The sequence below is a fragment of the Haliotis asinina genome, chromosome 2 (genome assembly GCF_037392515.1).
Source record: "Haliotis asinina isolate JCU_RB_2024 chromosome 2, JCU_Hal_asi_v2, whole genome shotgun sequence".
Classification (NCBI taxonomy): Eukaryota; Metazoa; Mollusca; class Gastropoda; order Lepetellida; family Haliotidae; genus Haliotis; species Haliotis asinina.
Window position 1 is genome coordinate 55,290,225 of NC_090281.1, and position 18,406 is coordinate 55,308,630.

At 39.3% G+C, this 18,406-nt stretch overlaps 1 protein-coding gene across 4 annotated transcripts in view; it reads left to right on the forward strand.

The window, feature by feature from the left end:
* LOC137273950 (dachshund homolog 1-like) overlaps window positions 1-18,406 on the forward strand; it is an 88,044-nt gene that overhangs the window by 49,928 nt on the left and 19,710 nt on the right. For all 4 annotated transcript variants that reach the window (XM_067806873.1, XM_067806872.1, XM_067806874.1 and 1 more), the window contains exons 4-6: window positions 1,984-2,060; window positions 2,851-2,979; window positions 15,027-15,245. In XM_067806873.1, the coding sequence (XP_067662974.1) occupies window positions 1,984-2,060; window positions 2,851-2,979; window positions 15,027-15,245 (425 nt within the window). The remainder of the gene's footprint in view (window positions 1-1,983; window positions 2,061-2,850; window positions 2,980-15,026; window positions 15,246-18,406) is intronic.

Consider the following 18,406-nt stretch of genomic DNA (forward strand, 5'->3'; position numbering starts at 1 on the left):
AACTCACTTGAAGTCAAAAATAAAGAATTTTCACAAAAGACAATGCATCTCACATATGTTTCGGAGAGTTTTTCTCAAAATACAACATGCAGCTGATTAACGCTCGCTCACGCATCCAAAGAAATTTGTTTCCAATTGTTAAAAACAAATGCTCCCCACGCCCTTTCTTTGGAAAGTAATTGTCGTATCGCGTTAAGCGCAATCTCTTTACGGCTATTGGCATCGATTGATGAAAACAACACAGTGCTTTTTGTCTTCAAATGAATTTATTGTTTGGCTTGAAACAGCTTTCCGTGACTGTTGTTTTCAACAACGTTAAGGACGTATATGAAAATCGTTTCGTATGCCTTACAACCCGTGCTTTTCACTTGTATTCCAAATAGATTTCAGCACAATACTTAGGTTCGACCTTGCTTCCGTTTCCATTTGATAATGGCAGCGGGATGATGGCTCTTCATAGTCAGACGCCGTTGCTGCTTTGCCATCAACATGCGGATTCAATCCCACACGTATTAAATCAACGACGATTAGAGCCAAGTCATCTTGCTTTTGTTGAAGTCCGTTCAATTGCACTATTGCTGTGAAAGCACGAAACAAAAGAGAAAATATTGACATGTGCGCTAAACCTGTTTCGCGTACTCCAACAGGTATACTCTTAATTGAAGAGACAGGCTTTAGAAACAGAGTAAACGTGCTTCCGCTTTTAGATGTAATTTTCAAATACCAAAGATTTATCAAAGGGAGATAACTATGTATCATCTCCTCAGAGAAGGAAGTTCAAATATCTTGAGCGTTATTTCTGTTCTATAATTCGTCATAGAAGATGATTTCGTTGTTTGGACTTGATCAAATGAATCACGGCAGCTAAAAACAAGTTGTTTTTCAATTGGATAAATATTTATTGCAAAACACAATATACGTCAGAAATTTGTATCTTAGGCTTCAAAGTCTCCTCAAATTGAAAAATCAAAGCAATATCAACTAGATTTCTCTATATATACGCAAAACCCATTGTAATGAACTGGGTAAAGCTTTAATGTTATCATCAGTGAAAAAGATTGAAAGATGTATTGCGTAAAAGTAGCACAACATTTTCTTCATCTGAATGTTAAACTAACATGCTTCGCGGAAAGCCGTGGCCGGCATATTGTATGTCCTTTCAACAGAAAGCATGAATTGCACCAATGAAGGACGCAAATACGAGGATACGGATATATATAGAGACACGTTTTGTTCATCTTAGATGTCACAGTTTCTAAAATAACAGACGTCCGGGGTTATCTTGGTGTTATGCGCCTTAGTGTTTAACTTGCATGTTTAAAGACCATGGGTTTATCATACCATCAAGATGTTGAACAAATCTATTTGTCTATTGATTAGAATTCCTTTCGTATTTATGACTAAACCCTATCTGGGCGTTCTTGAGCGTAAAGCTAACATAGTGTTTACGGTCAATGGTTTTAGTTTGATGGAGGAGAATGAGGAAGAAGAAAACAATTCTGTGCATAACCATAGCATCTTTGAGTGTGCAAGGGAGATAAGTCGTCTCCGAGAACTAACGCACCTTGAGAATATCACGTTGTCCCCACTATCAAGTGATTCAAGCGGTCATCGTAAGCTTGCGTCTACACTTTTGTTCCATTAAATCTATGGTTCTTGTTGTATTGGATGTTTGTAACTTATGGGCGTATATATAAATGGAGAATGTGTCTTATTCACTTACTTGAAATGACCTCAAGTTCAGATGTGCTATGTATAGTATTAGTAGTGGTTAAAGTGTTCGTTCGCCACGCCGAAGGTCCGGGTTCGTTTTCCTGCATGGTCACAATCTGTGATGGTCATTTCTGGTGTCCTTCGAAGTGATCTTGATTGAATATTGATAAACGCGGCTAATTCACTCACTCACTCTGATGTCGCTTGCGGTGATACTGTTGGGATATTGCTAAAAGTGGCATAAAACTCATTCTATTGCTATTTTTCCAGAGGTCGCGATGACGTCATTGGCAAATCCCCTTACGATACAGACCGGGTTCATCCCCGGATGATGGACAACGATTCAAGTGAGTTACCATATTATAATCCTCTAGACACTATCATGATTAGTAAACATTAAGGCTGCATCTAGTCTTTTGACACTCCCATGGCCATTACACAGTGCTCAGTCTAGAGGTGACAGCATTCGTCCGTCACTCTGAACGTCCGAGTTCGATTTCACATATGTGAACAGACTGGGAAACACATTTAAAGTGTCCCCGCTGTGATATTGCTGTCCTATTGCTGAAAACGGCTTAAAAAACCCAGTCACTGTTTCAAGATATCAGTATATCATGTGGTTTGCATAAGAACTGTCGTTTTTAAAGCGCTTTTCCAGTTTTACCATTGATGAAATCAGTGACGATTTATTTGCCAATGTCAAAACATTGAACATTCTTGGGCATCGTAGAGCTTGCATTAAATTCTCATACAGGCTCTCTACTTAATAGTTTTCTCATGAAACCAAACCTACGATTTATGTTTCGCCGCTATTGAAAGCCTATGAAAATATATAGCACCTTTTAAATAATCCCAATTTATTTTTTCCGATATGATGTTAAGTCGAATTTATTGGTATTAAAACATTTGCCATTAGATCCCGTTATCACGTGCCTCCTAGTGGCTGAAGACGTCAATGATTTGGCAAGCCCAGATTTTCTCAGCTCTGAAAGCAAAGCAATGGTGGAATCCATTTGATTTTTCTTCCTTTTTGTAGGCATGCATTTTTTCAGAAAGATAGCTCTGTTTCTTTGACTAAATTAACTTTAAACTTCACCCTCCGACTCTTGATCCGCAATATCTGGTGGCTTGTTTCAGACAAACCACTCAACCTCCACGTTAACGGACATTTGAAAGACGCTTATAAATCAGTCGGCCCTCTCAGAAGTGATGATGATGACGACGACCCCGATGATGACAAAATGTCAGAGGATGATAGAGACGACGGTAAGTGGAGCTATCTGCCCCTGTTTCGCGTTCTTCCCGCGTGGGGGCGCATACACTGTCACATGACCTTATATACAATGGTGGCTGGGAACCTTTGTTTGTTACGTTTGTGTGCATGCTTCCATAGATTTCGATCTCGACATCTTTGATTATCAGGTAGTACAGTTCCCTAAGTCCTCAGTTTCTCAAGAACATCATGAAATGGCAAGGCGGAAACACTTGATTCTACGACCGTCATAATCGGCTCGCAACAAAAGCTAACCACCGATGCTCTCAAAAATCCTTCGAAGTGTGTTTTAATCCTGTGAGTTTCTCTTTAGTTCACAGACATAAAATTCATATTTCTTGTCTCGTCTCAGCGATTCCCTCATTGGTATTGTCCCCATCCAGGTGAGATGGTGAAGGGGGAGGAGCCGAGGGGGGTCGCCTTCTACCCAGCATCTTGCACGAGACTCGTAGCTTGTCTTTGTCCTGTGACAAGATTAATGCTTCGCGGGTCACAGGCTCTAGAAAATGGTTCCCCAGGTCGAAGCATTCGGAAAAAAGGACACACTTGTTTTCATTTCAAACCCGAGAAACACACTGGGTAGCTAATGAGACGTGTGGTAATATTTAACCATTTGAAAATTTAATGGCCTATAAACTGATTATTTAATAGTTCGAAGTATTCCATTTTAATCGCTTGTATTATAATACACGCAGACAGAATGTGTTACAAGAGAAATGCCTGCTCGGGCCTTCATACATTCGGATACCTTTCTCCTTACAGAAGACACAATACTCTCCTCAGTATAGTCATGCATAACTAATCTAACAATTTGTTTTCTTTAAAACGAAAAAATATTCTTCTTCCATCCCGATTCAAATTGGGGGTTTATGTGTATAATATGACGTCTTAACGTGGATGTTTTTCAGGATTTATTTGAATTAACTGTGAGCTCGTTGTACTTTCTGTCCACAATGCTATACATATGAGAGCTAGTTTAATCCACGTAATGACGCGTCGTGTGCAGCACCACCTTGTTCCTTCCTCTGTATAATGGAACTATTTCGCGATATAATAGAGGTGTACATTTGGTGCACTCAATGATCAACAAAAAGACCTTCCAAGAGTTTAGTTTGCTGTAGAAGCAGACCTTTCGCTGCAGTTAAAAAAACGTCCCCATGAAAACATATTGCATTTATCAAATAATCCCCATTTATTTTGCAGATTGTTTAAATACACCCAGTTTTTGTTGGTCTCGTGGCGAAGCCTCCATAGGCCTTCCTGACAAATTGGCTTTTGCGATCTCAATTTTGTCACATCGTGACTTGGGGAAATGTGGCTTGAAAAAACTCTAAACAAGTAAAATACCAGATTAAAATCAACTTTCTAATCTAAAGTTGACATCAGTGTTTGGATGAACCGACTCCCTTCCACTGAATGGATGCTATCAATTGATTGTACAAGGATATCATATAACGATATTATTAACATGCTATCGATGATTTTAGAGAAACTTTACATAATAAGTGAAATATTACTGAAATACTTGTAAACGGTGCAACGTGTTGTCTGATATTGACATGACAATAAAATAAGTCTACTCGCGTTATAAATTAAGTGTCTTATTTTCCCAAATGTTGCCAAGTAAGCCAACCTTCTCATTGATTTCAAATAAATATGACAGGTACGGCAATAAATATTATTGTCGTGCAACATACTTTGAACATTTAATCTATGTACTGCCTCTGGCGAAGTGTTTTATGTAAATATTCTTCCAAATATGACAGGCTTGCTTCAGGCTCCTAAATCTCATCTGTATTAATTAGAGAATAACAGCTGTTATTGACAACTTCACTTGTTGCTTTGATCACGTCTCGTACAAGACGACATTTGTCATGTGATTTGTATGTAGAAGTCATGTAGGTACGTGACATATATGTGATATGTGACATTTTTGTTTATATTCACTTGTTTATTTTGAGTTTTACCTTCTAGATACAGGATGTGTTTGTGCCGCAGTCATCCCGCGTATTTGATTTGCTTGCTAAATGATTAGAAGGAATAGGAGCATTGTTTCATATTTACGTAAAGTTTGACCACTCTTGTTTAAATCAATATTCGCCAACTCAAGACGTTTTACCTCATCGACATTTGATGTTCAGCGTGTGGTTTCCTAGCCTACTATTTCACCTAAAAAGAGCAAATAAATATTGATTCTAGCTGTCTTAACGTTAAATACATTTCGCTTGCATATAATTGACATAATATGTTGCAAGGAAAACATAAGATTGACAAGTGTTGACTGCTGGTATTTTCATTCTCGTATGTAAGTAATAATATGATTCAGAAATGGGGGGCACGTGGAAATTCAATTATCTGTACTTAACATTGCAATGTACGCTTTCTGTGTGAAATATACGTTGTCGTGATATAGCTCCGCCTAGTTGCCGAACTGCAATTGACATTGCTTGTCTAATGCACGGAGTGACACAGGCTTCAATTACATCAACATGTCGCTCGACTGTAGAAAATTAAACGGCTGCGTTAATCAGCTTTCATAATTACACCTTGATCACTGTGAAGTTTTCTAATTAATTTAGTATTATTGGCCGATTGAACTTATGATCAGTAAAAAGCTTTCATCAGGTTGTAACTGTCCGACCCTAAGTCTTGCCAAGTTTGAACCGACTCATGTTTCAAGTCTGTTCATATGGGCCCTGACTCAATCTCCCTAAATGAGCATTATAATTACGCAGGTTGCATTCTAGGGGACAACTCAAAACCTTATTTATTCTCATAATACGGTGAAAGCTTTGATCTGTGTGGCATTCGTTCATTTCAATTTCTGTTCCCCTGAGTTTGCCGTTGTCTCTGATTTAGCGGGTCTGCGTAATGGAGGTTTAATTTGGTTTTCCCCTTGACCGCGTGTTTTGCAAATGTTTTGATTATCGAATCCCGTACAATTCAAAGCCACATCGTCTCGGAATAACATGAGCGGTAAACCGGCAACTGTAACGTTGTATTCATGCGCAGAGAAATTATTTCAAAAATAGACATCCAAAGCGAATGATTTCTCTTTTTTCCACAATGATATTAACTAAGAATATGTGGAAATGAAGAGAGTACTCGTCTCATTAGCTTAGCGAAGAGACGGCCTAAATATCAATTATCTTAAAGGCCACCTGATCCCGTGGGGAATTCTGTCATTTGAGTAATAAACATTACAGTCATGTGAATTTAGCCAGGTAATGGGAATTTTCAACCACTGCAATCGAGTGATTAGCGAAACTTCTATCACCGTATTTGCTTTGAGAATCAGGATTCGTAGAATAATAAGAACAAACAACAGAACAAAAATACGAATTTCGACTTTTGACTCAGGGATGAAAGAACCACATTTAATGCAGTATAAACAGGTATCAGGGAGATTGTTTGCCATATCAAAGAATAAAAAGACAAGAAATCATTAAAGTTGAAAATACGACTTTTCTTGGATTGGAGCTGGTCAGGCTATTGAACAAGCATCGACATGGCTAACAGTGCAAAGATGGCAGTAGCCGAGTGTCTATATATGAAGGCCTATATTGATCCGATGACGATGTAATCATGCGATAAATGAATTTGCAAATATAAGCAGATACTGGGGTTTTATATGGATGTATTGTGCTGGTAGAATTTGCATTTTGTGCGTTCTTGCTGAATAAGACGTATTGTCATTAGTAACATAGAATATCATCTCATTAGCTGGAGCGTGGAACGTCTACTTACTGGTCACAGGCTAATTTCATAAGCATTGCATTACTCACATCCCGATAGGCTAAATACAGCCTCCATGTGTTTATTCTTACTGTGAAACATACAGGGGATAATTAAAGATCTAGCTTATGATATCTGAACGAGATGGAAGGATTGATTGGTATATTGCTTATGACTGTACACACGAAACGTGTGTTAATGGGATGGCGTATTGTTTGAAAGAAAACTCATTAAGACACAGGGTAAATATGATTTCTGTGATTAATAATATGAATTGTATATGATGGGCTTTGAAGTTCTGTGGTCTATAATCAGTGTATTTTTATTGAAATAATAGATTCATGGTATATGCTCCTATTATTATCAGTGTTGTGACGGTTGCTACAATGCGTGGAAGTTGAAAACCTGAATTTCGTAATGTATCCCAAAGGTTCAACTGGTTCGGTTAATATTAAGCGGTGTAACACAATAATATTCCTAAATAGAAGTGTTAGCGATCATTATGGGAAGAACATGCCGCTTGTCAAATGATATTTTCACGTTTATTTTTATTATGCGTTTTTCACAAAACTATTGCCATGTGGGTGAAAAGTAAGCAAATAATTAGTATGACGGAAACCGATATTGCTAACAGTAAACATGAGTGCGAAACGGTGTTCAACCCATTCAATACAAGTGCATTCTGTGCTATTATTGCAAAGCAAACACACGAAAACATATTTATTTTCAATCAACAAAACGCCTTCACAGTTGCAGAAACACGAAGCCTCCGCCATGTCCGATGAAGCCATATTTATCAACGTATTCCGTTCACACTAGTCCGAAAAGCAGTAAACCACATCGCACAAAAAGAAAAATAAACTTTTCTGGAATCCTAAACAAATATGACTAAATGATTACTGTGATGCCAAAGTGAAGCGAACATGTAGATGCGTATTTGTTTATACATATTAGCACGTAAAGAAACATCTGGAGATTTGGTAGGATTCGCATCATATTACAAACTCCTTACAGGTCAGTGAGTGGAGTTTATAGTGTTGGGTGCAAAGCAGAGTCGCTTGTGGCATTAGATTGTGTCCGTCTCTGTTTGCACTACGCTGCATGCTGCGTTCCGAGATATATGCGTTGCAAAAAGACGTTATGACATTTTAAGACATGCACCAAATGCACGATATCACAACCGCAGCTGCAATACTAATACTACTGCCTTTATGACTTCTTATGTGTTTTGTAGTACCGTTACCCGTACAACTGATCTTATCCAAGCTCTATTACAGACGGATTTCACATTGCTGGAAACTTGTAGTGGCAATATTAAGCAACAAACAAACAGAGAAACAAGCAAAACACCCACAACTACTGTAAGAACGCCATAACGACACTAACGACCGCAATGACGAAAAGGCTAGCAGCAGCAACGACAGCACTCGCAGACACGGCCACACCCATCAGACTGGCAAACAACCGTTACATAAATCCTTACGTCGTGTGATTTGTCGCCTAAGTATTAACCCTTGTCAGAGCCCCGGGTGACACGCTTGTCCCCAGGCACAGCGCTGTCAGGGGTTTTCATGATAGAGCTATCAATAGTGATGTGTGTAATCGTCGACTGTACATAAGTACGAAGGCTCCTCACAGGGCAGGATGAAACATTAAAGTAAGCCCTCTGTCCCAGAACATATTTTGGCGTTTCCGAACTCACAGTGCGCAGTTTCTGTGTGCAATAATCTTGAACACAATGTTAACCCTATCACTTCGGATGTGGTGACTGGTCACCCGTCTTTTGCAGTCAGTCACTTTCGCTCTGATGGTATACAAACAAAAAATTATTTTAAAGAAAATAAAAATTTAATCAAGTAATAACAACATGATTAAGGAACCAGTAATTTTTGCACCACGATAAAAGGCACAAACTGGTTTTCAATGTGGTAGGCAGAAATCATACACGAAACGTAACTGTAAAACTCTCATAAAGACTGCAGATACGGAGACAGTAATTTGTATTCCTTTCCTCAGTTGTAGGATTGTAGGGTATGCTTCCTGGCTGCTGGCAGAGACTGTGGTGGGGAAGGTGGGGTGCATGGGTGGAGGGATGGGTGGGTGGGTGGAAGGGACATGTTATGGCAAGACTTGGGGATTGATCCGTTAGGATTGAATGAGGCTGTTGCCCTGTTCAGGTTCAGGTCCTTTAGGGCGATTGGTCTGAGTTCGGATCCATTAGTTTAAATGTAATATGGAAGCGGGCGACTCATACGTTATTGTTCGGATCCACTTAAGCGCGAAGGTGCGAAGTTGAGCGGCCATCTGGCAGTTGGCCATTTTGCATTCGGATCTACTAGGTTTGAATATGCCAGGAATCCGACGGTTGTTTTTTTTCAGTTCGTTGGGCATAGACAATTAAAAAAAAAGCAAAACAAAAGCAAAACAAAACAAAAATTAATCCGGGGGCTCGTATGTATTGCTTCGGATCCACGGCCGAACGATTAAGGGAATTTGCCGGTTGGTCTGCTTAGGTTCGGATCCACCGACTGATGAGTTTGAATCTGGCATAGGTGTAAATATTTCGGATCCACGTCAATGGATGGGGTTAGGGGGGTTAATGCCAGTACATGATCAAGGTTGAATGATAAAAATGATAAGATTAGCTCTGAAGATCAAACATCTGTGCATTAATGAGTAAATTAAGAAGCTGACAGTGTTCGGGTTACGAACCGACTAAGAGGCTGCATTAGAAAGGGGCAACTGAGGAAGAAACTGGTGGTTTGATGATTTTTTTTTCAGCGCTGGGGTTGACTCAGAGATTGAGGTCAGTGTGGTTCAATGTACACGTTGAGTTTGAACGAGATGGACGTGCGGTTGAGGAAGTGGTTAGCTTAAGCCTTGCTCTGGCAAGCATTTTATTGCTCAAATTTTATTAACGTCCGCGATGAAGCTGAAGCTACAGTAGTTTACTGGGATGTCTACCAACTTGCACTGATCCAGATATAAGGGTTGGGATATCAGGGTCCGTACCGATCCCCACACTCGCTATGAACCCATACTCTTATAAAAATGAATACGTGAATATGGTTTTCTGCCGCTTTTAGCAATATCGTAGGAATATTACGGCAGGGGACACCAGAATTGGACTTCACAGACTCTGAAGTTATACAAGTGCTCGCGTTTGCAACGTGAAAAGACTAACGTAATAACTGAATGATGCTGCAACAAAATCAAACAAACACCTAAACGTATTGCAAAATCACAAAATGAACCCTCTCTCGCTACTTTTCCCCAAACGCAGTGTCGCCGCCTGAAATATTCATTCAAAGCAGATGGGTGCATCGGACGGCCTCTGTCAGCTCTTGAAGGGCGACAATACCAGGAGAGAGAGCGAGAATAAGGCTTTGATTACGGAGACGGAATTTCACTCGATGTCTCTGCGGAACGAAATCCCCTCCGTTCCATCATGAATATTTCAAACCGAGTTAAAGAACAAAAACAAATTTATATCAAATCTGTACCTGCAGGAGGGTGAGTATTTGGACGTAGGTGGGAGGGAGCGAGAAACACCGGGAGGGGGATGGGGGGAGGATGGGGGATGGTAATTTCACTGATTGACTAGTCAAGCCGTTGTGTTTGACGCAGGGCACATGACAGTAACGCTGTGGGTTTATGGAGACGCCAGCCGCGACAATCAAACCTGTCAATCAATATTGAAATGGACAATCAACACTTGTGTGTTCAACTGCCTTATTGTGGCGAAACGATATAATCTTCTGCCGCTGTTTTCTGTTAACTGTCAAATGATTTAAAATTGGGAAATTTTAAACACTGAAATTCTTTAGATATGTAAATGTTAACATTCTGAAAAAAACTCCCAGAGGTTTTTATTTTTCAACCTCACACAAAAATACATTTTCCTTATTCTCTTGCAAAGTGCATATACCCTTAGGCTATGTAAGTAAGGCTTGATTATATGACCGCTTCGGGAAATTTGTAAACTACAAATCTGGATTTGTCCACGTTTTCATATTTGTGAAATGGAACTTTTTCCTTTTGCCGGAGAGTCAGACAAATAACATTTTATAATCCTACAAAGTGTATGCAGATTTGTTCCAAAACGAAACATGGAAGTTGATTTCATATACTTGCAAACATATGACTTCATTCCTCTAAACCTGTTTCAGTAAACGATAAATTAACCCACAGCCAAACTTAAATATTCAACAGAAAATTCTTTTGTGCTTTTCACCGCATCAGCTTCAGTGTTACCGTTCTCTGCTGGGGGTATGTTTTAATATTCTTTGAGTTTCTGAAAACTGGAACATATCCCGGCGCTAGCAGTTAAGCTAATTCATTAATGGTTTTCTTGTGCACAAAGTGACAATTACCTCTTATTGAAAACAGTCGCGTATTTGATTTTCGTATCTATGATTACCGTATAAAACTATCTTAAGGAGAGCCTTGATGGGGAGAATCTGTTTCTGTTTGAAAGATGAAACGCAAGGCTATATGTCTCGTAGATACACACGTATCTTCAGGGATGGGAAAAACTGGTGTGGGAATGGTATTAATTACAGGAATCGCAACTCTCGCCGATGTAGGCAGAAGAATTATGTTTTTGCAATTATTTCAAATTTCTGAGAAGTAATCTAGGAATTAAAGATGACAAATTCTGATGAAAGGGCATCGACGTGATGGCTTGAACGCATGTACAACTCGCACACAGAGAACCAGTTCAGCTGAGTCATGTGGGGGGGTTCCGCGTTACCCTAACTAAAATATAACGCCAGCCCCTCTCTATGATCAAGGCTGAATTATACAGAAGGTCACCAGCTATGTCAGTGTGGGTGGGGACGAACGGCATGTTAAAAGAATACAGCCACTTTGATGAAAGGATGGAAAAAATCGACCTTTACCGCAGAACCAAAATAAATAGGGATAAAAACCGGACCTACTAATTAAAACGATTAAGCAACGTGGTTTAATTTATCGTTTGGTTATCTTTTGTAATCTATTTAATACACAAAAATGATACATATAAACTTTTTTTATTTGGGTGCTATATACAATTAGGGGAAATGATTCCTCGATCATTAAGTCAAACCCGTTTTTTTCTTTGCTCAAAACCAGGTCCATTTCTAATTAAACAATGTAACATTACTACTCTTAGATGCAATTACAGCTGACTTTAGGGTTTGGGACTGTAACTCCGTAAAACAAACAAATCATAATCACCTGTTTAAACCGATGTTTTCATAAAATGTGTGAAAGATAAAAATCAGAATGCTTCAAAACAAACTGTTTCCTATAACTGATGATTATGTTTTAGCAAAGCCTATTTGAATCAAATTCCGATATTCTCGTTCTGATGAACATGGCGTGATCTCCTGTTATGGAGCGCATAACGTCGGCATTATAGAGATATATAAACTCTACCACACTGCGTGTCCCACCCTGCCTCACCTCACACGGAAAGCACGTGCAAGTCATTCACACGATCTTTTAAATATCACAGGCGTTTTACGCCAAGCAATAAATTCTCCGACTTGGCGAGTCGAATATTTCCCTAGCTTATTTCCACCAGTGTCAAAAGTCCTCTTCGTCTGTGAGACGGCTAACACAGCACATAGAAACGGTTTGATGGATTACGTTTAAAATTTTCAAAGACGTGAAGTCCGTCTCTAGATGGCCGTAACCACGAAATTACTCCCACTTTGCAGATGGGCCAAACAGCCAAACTTTCATGTGGATTTGAAAAAAGTTAGCCAAGTCGTTTCAGATGCGGCACTCCATAACTAAAAGAAAATTACATTTTTTATGAAGATATGAAAAGCGCCCTCTGTGGAAGCGAAGTATTTAAGCTACATCTGTCCGGCTAAAAGGGTTAACACAGATGGCGGAGTAATCTTTGAAATCCCTCCGCTTCAGTTTGGTGGCGGAATAGATAATATAGTTCTTCGTTCTCTTTGAGAATCACATTGAGTTCAAAAGTAATTGCGAACAGGCAACTGGAATGAAACAGACGTATCGTGCTGCGACAGGGTGGTATTTTCCTGAGAACAGACGGACATGTTTCAAGCACGGGACCGACTCTAGAGTGCAGATGGCAGTGTTTCTTAACTCATGTAATTGCATATTTAGCATTGGGTGAAACACTGCCTTTATGCCATCGAAACGAGGACATCTAAACTACCTCTTAAAAACTACAGCGAGTATACGAACACGCATATGCGCAGGTACCATGTAAAGCCTATCGGACTCAGTGTTTTGGGACATATATATTTGTTCAAGCTGTTTTAATTATACGGTCAGATATTTCTTATTTCTAGCCAGCCATTTCTTTCCCAGCCAAGGAACAAATCTCATCCAAAGAACGCAATTATTCTAGCATTTAATGAGCATTGATCTGATCTTGTCGAATCAGCAGTGATTAGTTTGATAATAAATTCTTAAACTGTAGTATTCTGTTGTACATGGTCGCATTTTATCTACACCACATAAATATAATCTGACAAAAGCGGACACGATTACGAAATGATACGAATACAAACTTAAAATATGCATGAGAGGGCAGTACGGAAGATTCCCGACTTCCTTAGTAACCTCAGGAGTAGCTCCCCCTACTGGCACAATGTTTAACTTCTCATAGGGACGATAATGAAATGTACATGTTTCTCTCTATACCCTGGGTAATTACTGAGAAACCCAGGGAGAAATTCTTTTTAAAACGTTGTTTCATATCGCCACGTGTAACAGTTTTTTTTCTCATTTTGTCCCTAAACTTGTAAGATTTTTCTAAAGATCTGGTCAATTATGGCTGAATATATGTCTTCTCTTTGCGTGTTTCTTGCGTTTTCGCAGTGTGATGCCTTTCGGTGTTCTGCATATGACACATGCAGTTTGTAAACATTCAGACGCCAGGCAAATTCTACATATCTTGACCGTCTTTAAAGTTTCATTATGCCGAAAAGATGAAATAATTTTTCTGCTGACTTTTCCACATGATCGAGTTAAATTTATGGAGAGGAGGTTGTGGGAAAATCATGTTTTGGAAATCACGTTAGTTAATGCGGGAGAGAGTATCACATTAGGGGCTCTCCCTCTGATAGGAAAACAGGAGACGCATTTAATTTGAATACGCACTACTGGTTTATGAAAATGTTGTGAAATCTGGAGTCATTTTACCATATTTTACACCAGTTAAAGTATATTAGAAATAGATTAAAATGTTTTTCAAAACGGGGGTGTTCTAGCAAATGTCATCTGGGTGCACAATAAATATCTTTAAAAATTCTGGTAGAGACGGTTGACTGATGATTATACGGTAGTAAAATGCCACTTCTTTCAAATGATGTTTTATTACTTTGACAGCCATTTGACTTCATGTCAAACTGCGTTGCATATGCGCTTCTTTCATATTCAAGGTCCTAAATGATTAGACAATCCCGAGGTTGATACTGTGAACATCGATTAAACTGGTCGGTGTACGAGAATATGTTGTCATCGAGTCTGTCCACCCATCAAATGCCTCTTACGACTAGTACCGGATCCTGTGATTTATTCCAGCCCATCATCCTACAAAGGTGCTCTTGTTGAAAACGTGTATGTGTACATTGCTACTCTTACTTTGAATGGAATGTTGGAATCGAACTCGGTATTCAGCCGCACAAGGCGAAATTATGCCAGTGAGGCCAAATTAAGTTGTGCATCTTTGCGATGGACAACAGTGTTAAAGTTTAGAGACGTGGGAGAGAGTGAGTGAGTAAGTGAGTGAGTGTGATCGTAGTATTCCAGTCAGTTATTACGTTAGGAACGACCAAAGTGATGCACCTTTTCCCCCTCAATTAATTTGTCTCCATCACGCATACTTGTCGTAAAACTTGAGTTGAATTTTCCGCCGCTTATAGCAATATGACGGAGGGGGACACCAGAAATGGGCTTCACACAATGGGGGGATGGAACCCAGGCTTTCTGCGTTAAGAGCGAACGCTTTAACCACTTGGCTACTCAACCTCCCCGCTTGTCGTAAGAGACAACTAACGGGATCGGGTGGTCAGGCTCGTTCACTTTATTACAGTATCAACTTGTAACTAGAAAGTTGTTCAGTGCAACGTTAAAAAGAAACCTTTACTCTGTCACTATGTTCGTTCAGTTATTCAGACGGTCCCGTTTAATATAACATCAAAGTGCAACGCAATTGATATATGCTCACCCTTTTGGTCACTGGCTTGTCTAATCAATATGTAAAGATGTACCTGTAGATATCGTCTCATGTACATGCCTTCAGCTGTTTTGACAAACAATCGTTGATCAATTGCAGATTTGGACGACAGTGTTGACATCAACGAGTCTTTCCATGCCCCGGGAGAGGTAGGAGAGAAGGTAGGGGTTGGGCAGCATGGACACACCCCTCAGCTGCTGAACGGAGAGGCTACAGGGATCTCATCAATCGAAACGCTCCTTCTCAACATCCAAGGACTCCTCAAGGTGGCAGCGGAGAATGCTCGTCATCATGAGAGACAGATAACGCTGGAGAAAGGTATGTTACCTGTTGGCTTGTGCCAAGCAATTTCTACAACCGGGTAACGCATTTTACGAAGAATCACCTTCAGCAAATCAATCGTTTTCTGTTATGAAACCACCTAAGACACTTGATGCAAGGAAAAATAAAAATAAATCCTTCTGAAAGATAAAATATAATTGGATTAGATAAAAAGCTGGGGTAATAACTTTATCATACTTATGATAGGTAGGATATAATACTATGTAGTCACTATAAACTGTCAGTTTATTTCATATTATACTGGCAATAGACTTGACAATAATGTAGTAAGACAAAGTCTCTATACCGACCCGTTCCAAATCACCACATGATACTTGTGTGCAAGATGTCTGAGACCCTGATTTAGATACTCTTTCCTCTTCCTCCAACCACAAACGTTCATCATATAGCATCCTGTAGCACATGACTGAGGGCACGCACACAATACCTCTGAATACTTTATGGCGATTTATTACCATAATGGCTTATAACCTTTGCATTCGCCCAAAAGGCATGCAGCGCAGTACTTCGTCATTGAGAGCCAGGTTTGAACGCAGTGCATTTCAGCTTTGCTTTAAGAGAATACATGTTGACAGATAGAAACCGTCTGTTTCTTCCCAATGGAGAAATTAAAGCTCATTTTTTTCTGTCATTGATCTGCCGGGGCTATTGTTTTTCGTGGACGCAATTTGTAACTTACCCTGACGAGGGGAAAAGATGAAAGGGTTTGTGGATGCCATCAATTAATTATGACGGCTCGGTTTGCTTTTGCTTGCGCTTTGTTAGATGGTCTGAGACACTGAAGTGGTTAACTGTTGTAGTTTTCATATTTATTTTCCATAATATCATCATTACAAAATCAAGAATGTTGCAAAACTTTAAGCTCAAAACCTACTGCCAATACATGACTAAATCAGTATTTTAAACATTCTAGAATGTAGCATTTTCAATTTAACTGAAAGAGGAAGGAAGAAATATCACCAAACAATAGTTTCAACTATTTGGAATGTAGTGTTGTCAAACATTTTCAGCAATCTTGGATGTGGTGTCTTCATTTTTATAGGTGATTAGATGGACAACATGTAGTCACAACATGTAAACAACGCTGATATTCTCATATGCGTAGAATCCCGGTATAGTACACATTCGTTTTGTACAAAATATTCATGAAATGGTCCAAGTTGTTTTTCATATAAAATGGCAGTGTGCACCAGATTACAACTGTATCTATCTTAACAACCTTTCACGCCACACAAGCACAACAGATAACTACCCTAACTAAATAACGACATGTTTTATGCATAAACCTATCTATAGGGAAACTCGACACACCGAAAACACAAAAACAACGATAAACGAGCAGGAAGCGAAATAAGTAAAATTTATCAGACGCCTCCCCAGTGCCCTTCACATCATAAATCATATCGTTAAACCGTGGTGGTGGATGTAGTGGTTGGCTGGTTATTGCCGCTCACGTTGAGCTTTTGACGTGACAATGCGGGCGTCGCCAAGGTCTACGACTTTCAGTAGCAGTGTTAACTAAGGGGTCCTGTGTCTCATTTTGTTCCCAACGGCCATGGCCATTGTCACCGTCGTCTTCACGAACGATGAAACTACCAGAGAGGAAACTACACACAGACAAGTACAGTGATTACATTTTATTACATTAATTTATTATGTAATTATATAATGATATCAATAATCAACTAAACGTAATGAAATGAATTTTGCCATTAGCCATAACTCTCAATTACATTGTGCAGACAGGTAGAATAAATCTGTACACAAGAACTCGTTCATCTGTAACCTATAAACTATAAACTATAAAACATAAATGAACCAGCTTACCGATGTCGACCGGACGGGACAGTGACAGTGTAATATCTACAACAAATTCACATGTATCAATTTTTTTAAATATGAGGGTAGGAAAATCACCGATTCCAGCGGCAAAAACGCTTTACATAAGATGTTTCGTTAGACAAATAAAAAGACAAATCGATAAAGAGACTGGAATTGTTACTCTGTAAGAAGGCACCAACTTCTGTGCTGTAATAGATTTCTTTAGCATTCGGTAAATGGAGAGGCTTTACCAGATGCCCAATAGATAAAAGACAGTCTTTCATACACGAGATGCCTCTCAAGGATGTATGACTTTGTATAGAACAAACGTAATGTGTCCTTTATGGAATATGAGGTTCATGCAGTCGGTATCGTAAGGCGATATTCTAACAGACAGCTGTTCTCAGCAATAAGGTATTCTATTCATGCCCAACTTATTAAGCACTCTTTCCAAACAGTCGGGATGTCACAGACCAAATAACATTTGGGAGGATGACAGACGAAAACATGCACATTCATGATAGATAAAACAGAATTATCTCTCTCAAAGCCTATTATCTTTCTACATAAATTTCTCTCAATGTTGGACGATAACACTCATGATGACGTCACAAATTACCACACTCGTGCGCATAAAGAGATCTGCGCATTTGTTCCTTTGATCGAAAAACCATCAATTACCATAGATCAACAATCTAAAGCAACCCCGCCGAAAATATTACCGATTTATGTATCAATATCGGCTCTATCATTATAGAAAGTTTTACAACAGGTACAAGCCAAACCTTCAAGCGGATTTCATTATCATCCATATCTCTTTGCAAATGCGTTATTCCCTCTCGCAAGTGTTTCCATTTCCAATAAGTATCAGAGCTCATATTGCCGGATTTGCGTACCACTGATTGCAAGATATTAATCTAGCTATGAAAATGCTGTCATTTCCTGATGACTACGATTTCATATAAATGGCTCTAAATGACACGACACTGCTATCAAACGGAATCTTAGACGGCAAAATGCGTGTTACACAGTAGGAAAAACAGACATCAAAAATTGAATGAACCTTCAATTTTACGAGTGAATAAATTAGTTTTGTCTGACACCATATTACTGCCTCTGACAACCTCGATGGTGTTTTTTCACCCGGCGAGACCACTCGAAGGGGAAAAGGGAGCGTTACGTTAATTGAGAGAAATATCGAGAAATAGTTCGCTCAAGGAATGAGCTTCCTCTCAGTGCGCTATTACAGCTGTAGAGATTCGGCGATTTCCGCGTTAACATCTCCTGCATCAACTTCATCCATTTATTCTCTCAAT